The 13,013-nt window shown below is 34.6% G+C and overlaps 1 protein-coding gene across 1 annotated transcript in view; it reads right to left on the bottom strand.

Annotated features, from left to right (window-relative positions):
- The window catches only part of LOC117168220 (RNA N6-adenosine-methyltransferase METTL16), a 57,947-nt gene that overhangs the window by 29,965 nt on the left and 14,969 nt on the right, over positions 1–13,013 (bottom strand). The window contains exon 2 of the mRNA XM_033353704.1: positions 12,473–12,830. Coding sequence (XP_033209595.1) covers positions 12,473–12,830 — 358 coding nt within the window. The remainder of the gene's footprint in view (positions 1–12,472; positions 12,831–13,013) is intronic.

Below are 13,013 nucleotides of genomic sequence, written 5' to 3'. Positions count from 1 at the left end.
TTGTATTCGAGAAATTAAAAAAAATGTGTTTTTAGGGGTGAACTTCAAGGGTGGTTTTCACCCCTTAAATGGGCTTATGGGCACGTATAAAAAAATACTTGTTGAATATTTTTTGATGTTCTACAACATATCACAATTTCAAGAAAATCTGTGAGGTACACCTCGGGTACCTTCCTTGTAAGAAATCTGTCAATTCGGCAAACTCTGCATTAAATGAAATCTTAAGAGTTATTCATGGCTCCAAAGCAGGCTCATGGTCCATGCACTCAAAACTATATGATGGTTTAGTGAGTAGTACTCTCCTATATGGGGCTGAGGTCTGGAGTCAGAACCACCTGGATCTTTTAGAGAAAACTCAGCTATCCTTCTTTAAGCGATTATTACATTTGTCCGCTAATTAACCGAAATACGCAGTACGCCTAGAAACAGGTGAATTGCCGGTTGCATGCAGGAAGAACGTTAAAAAATCGGGCTCCAATTGTTTCTCCTAGATTATACATTTCTATGTCGAGTACAATATACTAGTTACTTGTCAAACTGCCTCGACGGGGGATCTTGTGCGGAAGGCGAGTCAAATGGTCGCCAAATTTAAAGATATCTCGCTGATGAAGGACTTAGAAACTCGCAGTGTGTCAAGAAGTCTGATAATCTGGCTTCACCTAGAGGTACACCCAAGAGCGCAACCCTAGCTTACTCGAAGGTTAAGTATTAATTTCAAACAAGGCATGGCGCAGCTACGTCTGCTTAATAAACACTCAACACATACTTCTTTAAATTGGACAAGGTATGAGCTGCCTATCTTAGAAAGATGGTTTTGCTTCGCGGAATTTGAAGATTTCCATCGCATTTTATGTGAATGTCCAATAATTAAAGTAATTAAGAATAGTTATTTTTCAGAGTCGATAAAGTTAGTGGAAGGAATGTTCCGAACTAGAGCAGGTTAAGCTAAGTAGTAAAAAAGAAGCCGAATTATAATAGTCTTTTTGCTTTCCTTAGGATTTTAAACAAGAATTGTATGCGGCATTAGTGGCTGCTGGGCAAGGTCTTCCTAAGCGTATATATTGTATACCAAGTTATGGCTTAAATATGTTATTTTCTTTTTTATATTTTGTATTTTTAACATGTGCACTGAAACCCCGTTTAAGTTGACTCCTCTGAAACGAAAACATCTCACTTAGGTTTACTCGGGAAGGGCTCCCACCATCGTTCTCATTACTAGAGGAGACCCTCCATATGCTGATGCGATTGGTTGACATATATATATATATGGAAAGCTTGAATGGGCGGAGCACTGAGAACTTGTTGGGGAGGTGAAAGTAAACCTAAACGAAAAGCAACGCCTGAACTTATACGAGAGTCGACCGATCCAGGCGTAAACTTAAACGGGGTTTCAGCGTATTAGGTCTCCACTTTAATTCGGTGTCTTTATTTTGATGCCTTGTTACTCTTGGTTAAACTTGGATTTTCTCCACCCTAATGTAGTTTTAAAGGGCGATCCTCACACTTTATAACACAATATAATAAGTGGCGGCCCTGCGAACTAAATCTCAAAAATAATTAGGAAAGACAATGTCGTCCAACAAGGGGCATTAAATACAGTACATGCTTTTTGCATTGCAGTTGAAAAATCATCATGGTTGAATCTCTAAAATCACTTTTCACAAGTTTCACGTATCACTGCACCTTTTTCGAAGGATAAGAAGATAATTTCGCTCGCCTCAGCTGCGTTTTTTTCAATGGAATACAAACAAAATGCAGCGTCTCAAATGTTCCTTGACGGATACCATGTTACTAATGATTTTTCAGCTTAAGTTCACAGAGCTGCCACCTATTATATTGGTCTTTAAAGCTTAAGGTTCGCCCTTTAAATCTACCTTAGAGCGGGAATAAATTCAAGTTAGACCAAAAGTTATAATACATTAAAGGCACCGAATTAATTTTGTAGACCTAATACTTTCATGTAACAGACAGTATAGTCTCAATAAAATGTTTAAATACATGGTTTTTTTATTGAGCTGCTTATTTTTTTCGTCTTTATGCAGTTTAGAAATTCGTTTTATGAACATGGCAGAAAACAATCCTGAAACTGAAAGCTGAATTTTATAACACAATGTACGAGGGTCATTCAATAAATACTTAGCCTAAAAAGAAAAACGAAAATTTTGGAAAAGTGGCAATTTAATTTTCCACATAATCTCCTTTTAACTCAATACACTTGGCCCAGCGATCCTCCAACTTTTTCAACCCGTCCAAAAAATACGTTTTCTCAAGGTCTGCAAAATAGGCCTCCGTGGCGGCGATGACCTCGTCATTCGACCCAAACCTGTTCCCGGCGAGTGACTTTTTCAGGTTTGGAAACAAAAAAAAGTCACAGGGGGTCAAATCTGGAGAATACGGTGGATCGGGCAGCAATTCATAGCGCAATTCGACTAATTTGGCTACGGTGACGGCGCAGGTGTGAGCCGGTGCGTTGTCGTGGTGGAACAGCACTTTTTTCTTCGCCAAACGGGGCCGTTTTTTCTTCAATTTGGCGTCGAATCGGCCCAATAAGTCGGCATAGTAGAGCCCCGTGACTGTTTTACCCTTCTCGAGGTAATCGATGTGGATCACACCTTGTGAATCCCAGAAACGGTGGCCATCACCTTTCCGGCCGATAGAACAGTCTTCGCCTTCTTCGGAGCACGTTCGCCGGGTAAAGTCCACTGTTTTGACTGTTCCTTGGTCTCTGGTGAATCCATGTTTCGTCTGCGGTTCCGAAACGACGCAAGAACTCCGCTGGATTGCGCTTAAACAGCGCCAAACACGTCGCCGATGTTGTCTCACGTTTGCTCTTGTTGTCCGGTGTGAGCAAACGCGGCACCCATCGTGCCGATAGCTTCCTCATGCCCAGTTCTTCGTGTAGAATATGATGCGCCGTTCCTTCTGCAATGCCTACAGCCTCAGCTATCTCGCGAACCTTCAAACGGCGGTCTGCCAACACGAGATCGTGGATTTTTTTTACGTTTTCCTCCGTATTAGCCGTTTTCGGGGCACCTGGGCGTGGCTCATCAAAAACCGATGTGCGGCCACGAACAAACTCGTTGAACCAATTCTTGACGGTCGCAATCAAAGGAGAAGAGTCACCGTACACAGCATCCAAGCGATCTTTGGTTTCGCTGCGCGTTTACCCTTCCAAAAACAAGAATCGAATCACCAAACGATATTTCTCTTTTTCCATTTTTGTAAAACTGACCGAGACGCTCGCTTCCAAAGGCTATCAAAACGAAATTAATGGAGGGAATTGATTGAAACTTTGACAGTGGGTTACTAAAAGAATGAGCTGCACGATGTTAAAACTCTTTCGTAATAGCAGCGCCATCAAGCGGTGAGGCTAAGTACTTGTTGAATGACCCTCGTACAATGTTAGAACTTCTGACTATTTAAGACCACTTTTGTTATTACACGTTTCTCGAGATAAATCGTCCAGAAATGTCAGATTTTATGAGAAAATATTCAGAAAACGTCAGAGCTTGCGTTCGACGGATAACCCTTTTATTAGGGGGAATTTTGTCCATTTTGACATACCACTTTCTCTTTACAAGATAAATTTTATTTATACCAATTTAAAGTTTTGTAAGAAAATTTTTAGGTATCTGAAATCGTCGAAAGCCGTACATTTTAAATTTCTAACTTTTTAATCTTTAAATGAAAAATTAAAAAAATATATTTTTTAATTTGTAATCCTTTGCGGGTGGATTAACTGCGGCCCTAGCCATTCAGCTACCTGACAGGTTGTGAATTAACAAATATTCACAAATAGTCAGACTCGTTAGGAATGAGCAGGATTATAAAATATCATCAGAATTTCTGGCTATTTGTGACAATTCCTGACTTTTTTAGTAGGGCACTAATCTTTTTTTCGTAGCATCAATGTTTTCGGAGATATTCGAAATTTAATGTTCACGATATCACATAAAAAATGAAAAAATATTGCGCAACTGGAAAAACGTAAAAAAAACACAAGTTCATTTTTGAAAACATAGGGTCATAGTACATGCATCCGACTACAATTGTAGCCATATTAGAAACCTTGAGCATTTTCGGTTCGTTTGATAAAAGGTTTCAGGAATAGCTAAAAAACGTAAAAAGGACATACTTAAATGTTTGCGATCAATTAATGTCAGCAAAATATTGTTATCTAGTGTTATTTTAAGCTCACAATCGACTGGGATCCAATGGCTATGACGGCTTATTAGTAGCATTGTCGTCCTGCGATCACGTAACCGCACTTTATCAATCTTTTATTTTTTATCTGATTATTTTTCCACAATTTAAATTGAATTTCAATACAAATATTCATGAGAGGTGAAGAATGTCTTAAAATAAATGAGCCTATAGGCATAAGGGGTTAACTGAGAAATTGATATTTCTTTCAAAATTTGTCAATTTGGTTGCTGTTCTTTTCAGAAATAACGAGAACAATACTATTGAATTTCTCGAAAAAAAAATAAATTAAATAAAGTGAAATCATGAGAATTTAAACACTTGAATCCTGTTATTCTATGGCATTTTAAAACGAAAAGAAATTAGTTTAAATAACAGATCATATTTTTCACTTCAGGTGAAGTTTATTTATCGAACTTGAATGTATTGATACATTAATACAAAATTAATTAATTTTGTTCGCAAGATTTGAGTGGAATTTTCGAACATATGTGAGGGTTAGCAATGGTAAGAAGTTAAAAAAGAAAAAAGACATTCGTAATTAGAACAGTCTATGGCTGTTACTGTAAAATCTATTTTAATTAACAAAGGCATAATTTTGTCGGTTTTAACTACAAAGATTTAGATTCGTTCTTAAAACCAAGTAATATTCTTTTACCTTTGGCTCAATATTGTGGAAAATATCTATTATATAACTATTGTTTATTATTTAAACAATTTCAATTTTCGATTGTTCATTCACGGTGCAAAAATCATTGCTTCTTTCGTGATGCCTGCCAGACAACTTTCCGAAGAAGCCCAAGAGGCTATAAACAAAGATTTTAAACGGAGCAGAGATAATAACACCAGAAAATCATCAATGATTAATATGATAGAAGATTTGTTCCATTTCTCGCTGGTATCGGCTGACCCCTATTTAGGCAGATTGAGGGACGTGTTCCTAAAAACCGAGATTATAATTCATAAAAGTAAACGAGATTACGATTACGAATTTCTATATGATAGAAAATTATCGGTTTAAATTTGTCGTCTGGTATAAAATTATTACAAGAAAGCACCCCCCACACAATATTTATAGTTGAATCTACAAAAAACCCAAAATTTACGTATTAAAAACAAAGCCATTCATGTATTCGTGAATTCAAATTGCTTAAATAATAAAAAATAGTTGTATAATGGAGATTTGCTACAATATTGAGTCAAATATGAATTTTTAAATAAAATTTGTTTAAATAATGACTAGGTATTGTTTGATTTTTTTTATATTCTAATTAAACTCCATTTTACACACATTTCCTGTAAAAAATATCAGTTTCAAGTAAGAAAAAGGAGCCCATTCTGCACAAAACACATTTATTAACTAAATTGTTTACAATAATATAAAAATATTGTCTAACCACCTGATACCGCTAGAGGTTATTTCTAGAGATTTGTTTCACTGATTTTGATTATTAAAGCGTCAATAAAATTTTTTTTCATTAAAATTGTGGCATGTAAACTGATTTGCCCAGATACGTTTTTTGCCCCACTGTGTGGAGGAACCCCCAGCTCTACCGCGAGTCGTCAATATATATTTGTCCAGAAACGTTCATTGGCTGCCCTGGCAATGTACCGAATATTCGCTATTTGCCGAGCACTGACTAACCGAATGTTCGGCGAGTGGCGAGCATACAAGTTTTTAATTATTGTTTAATCTTTTGCATGGAACATTTCACGAATTATATTATTTCGTTATGATCAGCTAATGTTTCTAAACTAATTGTTTTTGTTCAAGTCATTAACAAATAAATAATATTTTAATAGAATTTTTCGTTACTTTTGTACGAAGCCAATGCTTTATAAACTATATGAAATTATTACGTTGACCAAAAACCATGGAAAATTCCATAAAATTGATTATTTCGTTATGATGAGTTAATGTTTCTAAATTAATTATTCTTTTGTTAATGTATTAACAAATGTTAATAAATTAAGCTTTTTAAATTAATTGTTCTTTGGCACACATTTTAGTTACTTTTGTTGAAGCCAAGGCTTTATAAATTATACGAAATTATTACGTAACCAACATAAATAGTAATATGTACTTACTTAAAGCAAAAATGTTCGCTGAATACCCCCGAATGTGGGGACGCCCTAAAAAATTTCACTTGCTCGCCTTTATTCGCCAAAGTGCTCGCGTTGAAACCTTGCCTAGTAGCGGAGAGCACGAATACCGAATGTTCGCCTACGCTAATCCCATCCATACTACTCGATATTCGCCGAACATTTGCTCGGTATTCGCCAAATGCCGAATGTGTGTATCGAGCTTTAGAAATAAAAAAACTACTAGCAATAATGATACAGATAAATACACCCGACTCTACGTGGAATCTCGGGGTTATTAATTCCTAGAACTGCTAGCCCACTCTTGCTTGAAGCGGAAAGGAACAGTACGCGGGTACTCATATTTGGAGATTGCGCAATATAATGCATTCTGATTAGAAGCGGTTCAGACGGTCCAGATTTTTGCAGCTGAAAAAGTCGCCTTAGTTTTCAAGTGTCTTTCAAGTGTTTTTGTTGACGTGCGACAATTTTTCAACTAAGAAGCAAGATTTGTATAATGATTTGACACAGAAATCAATTCTTTCTTCGACCGAACATATTCATAAATGTTGAATCACAGACTCTTCTGTATAGCTTACGGTCACATAAATTAGAATAAAATTTAGCCAAAAACCATTTTTTCGAAATCAAAATTTATTTAATTAAAAAAGTCCTCTCTCAATCCTTGACGTTTCGGTACAATGCGTACTTATTTCAAAAGGTTTTAACCTGAATAATTATATTTTTACAATTAGTGATAGAGAAATTACTGATTTTAGATTGAACAAATGTTTTAAGAATACATCAACGGTTGAGATTACTGACGATGTCGCGGACGTTTTAGCTTTAGGTAACAAATTTGGAGTGCCTTTAAATATCAAAAAATTCCTATCAGTTGTTTGGTTGCAAATATTGAAAATTCTGTTAGAAATATTGAAGAAGATTAAAAATTTAATATCGAAAAACTACCCTCAAATAGTCTCAAATCACAATAAGAAAAATAAATTTAAACATTTAGAAAAATCCGTTCACTTAGTTGAAAATTTTCAAAAGAATCGCACAGATTTAATTTTTGTGAAGGCTGATAAAATTAACTTAGCGGTTGCAGCAAATAGAGATGATTATTATAAAACAATTGAAGACATTCTTAAAAAATTATATTTTATACAAGAATATTAAAACTAGTATGGTTCCAACTATCGAAAATAAGTGTAATGGCATAGCTATTCGATGGGAAAATAAAAGATTAATTAATGACAAATGTGCATACCGTTTAAAAATTCACAACAGTGTCGTAGCAAAAGCTTATGTTCTCCCTAAAGTACACAAGCCTAATTTAAGTTGGAGATCATTGTTTCTACTGTTATTTCTCCAACTTACAATTTATCAAAGTATATTTCAAATACTCTGAAGCCAGTTTCTATTAACACTAGTTCGTTTTTTAAAAATATTTGTGCACATAAAAATTGTTGAAAAAATATTCTTATAAGATATTGAAAAAGAGCTTTACAATTATTAGATTTTACACCTATTTTGTACAAATGTTATGTCGATGACATTTGAGCTATTTTTCCAATAGCATACTTTTGTATTTTGTTTTTACTCTACGACATTAATCTGATATTTTTGACTCATTTAAACTTTGATAACTCAGGTAAATTTATACTAAGTTACGTAATCATTTATCATGTTTTTTTTTCTTCCTAATATCAATAATTTAAAAAATATAATTATTCAGGTTAAAACCGTTTGAACCAGGTACGCATTCTACCGAAACGTCAAGGATTGAGAGAGAAGATTTTTAATTAAATAAATTTTGTGTTTGAAAAAACGGGTTTTGGCTCAATTTTATTTTAATTTATTTGGACTATAAGACATAAAGAAGAATCTATGATTCAACATTCATAAAAAACAAGATAATAGAATCAAAAAATGACTCAAATATTTCGCGGAATAGTGAGTTTTACAGCATGACGTCGCGGGCACGATCATGCTGGGGTAGGTAAAAATGTCTGGAAGGTTACCTCAGTGCTTGATATAAGAATGCAGACAACTTTTTTGAATAAAATATTCTAAACGTAAAGGTAAGTTATAAAGGTCTGAATTTTCAAATGTAGAATCTCCTAAACGCAAAAATAACTCATAAATGTCAGAAAACTAATATTTCTAAAGTGAATGTATTTTCTTAGTTCTGTTCCTGTCTTTTGTCGATTTACGACCTTCAAGTGTCACGAAATACAATCAACTACCGGAAAGTTGAGGAAAGAGTACCCGATCTGATACACTGACCTTAAATTTGGGATATTTTCTTTTCTTCATTGACAATGAATGGCCGTCAATCGACAAAAGAATAATAAAAGAATAGAACATGACTGAGAAAACAGATTTTACACTTGAGAAATATTGCTATTCGTTCATTGATGACTCACTTTTACGTTCAGAATATTTTCTCGAAAAAGCTGTCTGCATTCCCATGACGTCATGCTAAAATGCTCCATTCATGCCAACGAGAGCTTCTTGTTCTTCGGTAAAGATATTATCTCTTTTTTTAAGTGGTCAGCCACTGACACGATTCAAGGATCGTGGTGGGTGGTGAAGGAACTGCTTAATTTGTAAATAAGCATGTAAGGGTACCGGAAATAGGGATCTTGGAAATAGATGATCTGGGAAATAGTAGGAAGCTTCTTGTATGTTTTAAATGGAAAATTTAAAGTAAATTTGAATTCAAAGGCAGATTTTAATCAGTATATTTATTGAAAAATATATCTTGATTCTGATTTATTTACATGAAATTAGAAAAATTAAAATAGGGTAAGTGTTGCAATTGTTGTAAACAGAAAATTAGGACGACTTTTGAAGATAAAAAAAAGTGTGAAATTCGTAACCCATGAATTTGCGAAGAAATATTTCGTATTCAATTAATATAATTTAGTCCTTAAACCTTGAAATGAAATCAGATTTACGTGAAAAATGCGAATAAAATAAATGTATCAAGTGGGTATTACTGGGGGTTTATATGAATTATTGCGCACCAATTACTGCGGTGACCCAATTACTGCACTTGTGATACTGCGATTTTATTTTACGTGAAGTTACAAATAATTTAGAAAATTTAAACCTTGTAATTCATGTCAGAGTCTCATTTTTGAGATTTTCTGATATTACTTATACGCTTTCAAGTAATTGAGGTTTCGTTGACTAAATCGTACTCTTCTTCGTTATTTAGTACGGTTGCAGTCCCAGGCTTCTCGTCTGCATATTTATTGTATTTTTTGCTCTTATAGTGGGCTCAGGGACTTTGTATTTCCTGGATACTTCAGCAACCGATTGCCCTCCCTTAGCCCCCTTTAATGCAAGCAACACATATTCTTTTAAATAGTGAAGTCTTACAATCTTCTTTTTCCCGGTACCTCGCAGAACAACAACACGGGTGTGTGCAAAAAAGATCTACAATCACAAAACTTGTTTGTTTTTCCAATTTGTAAATGAGGCTTTACAGAATAACTATCAAGCAGATGTCATTTATACGGTTTTCTAAAAGGCTTTCGACAGGATAGATCATAAAATTCTGAAATGGAAAATATTGAAATACCTGACAACATAACGCCCCTACTATTAAATTATTTATCAAACAGGAAAAATCAGGTAAAATATAGAGGATATGCATCTTATATTTATTCCTCCATGTCTGGCGTGCCCCAAGAATCAACATTAGGTTCACCTCTGTTTGACATTTATGTTAATGACGTAGGAGATAACAAATATTCTCATTTCCTCAAATATGCAGATGATTTTAAAATCTTTAGGATTATAAAGCATACTCTACACGTGATTCACTCTTCTACACGTATTCACTACACGTGACCTGGGGCTAATTTTCGACCCTAAATTATTATTTTCCGGTCAAATTCAGGCAATGGTCTCAACAGCTTCAAGGACTCTAGGTTTTATCATTAGGTCGACAAAATACTTTCAAAACACCTACACCATTACACTTTTGTATAATGCTATGGTCCGATCTAGATTAGAATATGCGTCACATATATGGAATCCTATCCACGCAAATTACTCAGACCAAATAGAGGATATCTAAAAAAGATTCATGAAGTACCTTGTCTACAAAACGGAAGGTTTCTATCCATCACGCGGCTCTGATTATTTAAATATTTGTGAGAAATTTGATTTTCTCAAATTGTCTGAACGTCTATTTGCATCTTGTCTCTGTATGTTCAAGATCGTAGCCTCAGAAGTCCACGTACACTGTATCCTCCAACAAATATTATTCCATGTACCCAGAACAGCGTCGCGTAACTACGTCCCCTTCACAGTACCGATTCCTAAACTTGTTGTTGGCCAGCGTGCACCTATTTATACTATGTGTACTAACATCAATAATATTTTTAATTGTAGTACGGTTGACATCGACCTCCCTACGTTACCAAAAACAAAACTTGTAAGAATTGTCAATGAATACATAAGTCATACTAGACATACGTGAAACATACTCGATACAGAATTAAGACAAAACATTGTTAGGCGACGACCATTTATTTTAAATCCTCGCTATAAAAACCAAAATGCATTGAATTTTATGACACCATTTTTTGTTATTGGACTATAGATTAATTTTATTTCTCTTATCGAACATGATCTCTTTAATTTTTATTTTTATTGAACTGTTCTTCTTTTTTAGTTCTAAGTCTAGTCATAGTCCTATATATAACGATATCATTGTTAAGTCATTCTCCGTTTTCACTATGTTATAAGAATTACAAGTCCAATTATCCATTATCATGTTACCCACTAATGGTCCTAACCAGACCGCAGGGAAAGCGAATGTAAATAAATAAATAAATAAACTTACAGTACCACATCGTAACGCCGTTCCAGCGCACTTACGTAACAGTGTGACTAAATTGTTATAGTTCATGCATGTAACCAAATTACAGAACAAATGTTAGAATCAGTTTCTATAAAATTTACGTCACACTCTTACAGTATGGTTACAGGTTTTTTGTTATGGAACGGGTACATCTACATTCGGTAACAGTGTTACTCAACATTGTGACCTTCCAGTTATAGAGTCAGTATGTCACTGAACCATAACGTTTGCTATATCATCAGATATGACAATGTTACCCCTTTGTTACTTAACAGTTACATAACATGTTTGCTGGGTAGGAATTAGTCTCGATTTTATCAGTGCTAGATTCCCTCGGCTTTTTTCCTATAATAATAAAGATTTTATCTTCAAAATCTGGGAAATGATAACGAACATGATAACGGACGTCCCGCGAACTTTTTTGTGGGTTAATTAAAAAAAAATTTAATTTGGCTAAATTGATGTGTGTGTGTGTATTTCGAAGTTGTGTATTACAATACTCTCCTATAATTATTCTTAAGTGTTACCGACAGCATCGGTACGACAGAGGCCTACATTATCGGAATGACAGAAAGCTGAAAAATGATCCTAGCCTTAAAATAGTGCACATGCACGAAGTACACGCATAACACTTTTATTTAACACAATCATTTTTGTTTGTTCTTATACCTCAAAAAAGAGTCTGGGGACATCCGTTACGATATTTTATAGCATCTTCGAATTCAGTTTCAAAAAATTTTCATTTTTGTGGAAAAAAAATCCGGGAGCACTGTTCCCGATTGACCACATGAAGAAGCATCACATGTCCTTAAGTGTGAACCAAATTCAAAACCTGAATTATGCAAAATTTTGAAAATAATTATTCTCCTTTTTAAAAAAAACGTTACCTGCACATTCTTCTTTCTTCTTGTCTTAACTAGTAATTTAGACCTCTTAAAAAACAGACTAAAAATAATATAAGAGGAATCACGGATACAAAAATGATCAAATTACTAAAAAGTAACATGTTCCGATCCCAGTGAAGGTCAAAATCTTTCAACTTCCATCAGCAAAACGTTTTTCGAGATTAAGTTGCCCGCTTCCACAATCAACATTTTCTTATCTTTTACCCGTGATAAAAAATAATTTCAGCGGCCAAAAAATTAATACCTAATTGATCCATAATTCCCCGGATCGATCCGTATATACTCTGCTTGCCAATAAAAACTGAGAAAGCCCAATTTTGTATTTCATTCAACGTTAGATGAAACTTTACTTGCTGTTTTTAGAATACTTGTCAGGTAGTGAAAGAAACCATGTATTCACCTTTTTGTAAATCCTTGGCAAAATTCAGTCCATGTGGCATTCGCAATATTCCGACTTTTTAGTTCTGATTTCAAAAAGACTAAACTGGTTTTTAGACCTATCATGGTAGTGTAAATCTGCACTCGTTCCTGTAGCAAAATGCTGTCATCAATAAGCTTCATGATAAAAGCTATTTCTCCACCTTCAACTACTAACTCAGATTTGTTTCCAGTTGGGGCATTTCGTGGAGGAAGACGTTTGGGTGTCTTTTCTGAATCACCCTCGGCTTTGAAGAAAGGAGGATTACACATCACAAAAGAGTAGTTTTCTTTTTCGTCCAATAATTCGGCGAGGATTGTTTCTTTAAGCACAGAAACCACTGTAAAAAATACAAATTTTTGAATAATTATTAAATTTATAAATGGTCCATAACTCCGCTGGGATATATCGAGAATCGAAAGGTTTTTGCACATAACTAGATAACTAACATTTCACGCGAAATGGTTTTATTGCTAGGGGACCCCGAAGGATTATTATGTTCTAAAAACGAATCTGTTGACTA

The sequence above is a fragment of the Belonocnema kinseyi genome, chromosome 1, assembly GCF_010883055.1.
Source record: "Belonocnema kinseyi isolate 2016_QV_RU_SX_M_011 chromosome 1, B_treatae_v1, whole genome shotgun sequence".
In the NCBI taxonomy this organism is placed as follows: Eukaryota; Metazoa; Arthropoda; class Insecta; order Hymenoptera; family Cynipidae; genus Belonocnema; species Belonocnema kinseyi.
The sequence above is the reverse complement of the archived record's forward strand: the minus strand, read 5'-3'. Positions and strand labels throughout refer to the sequence as shown.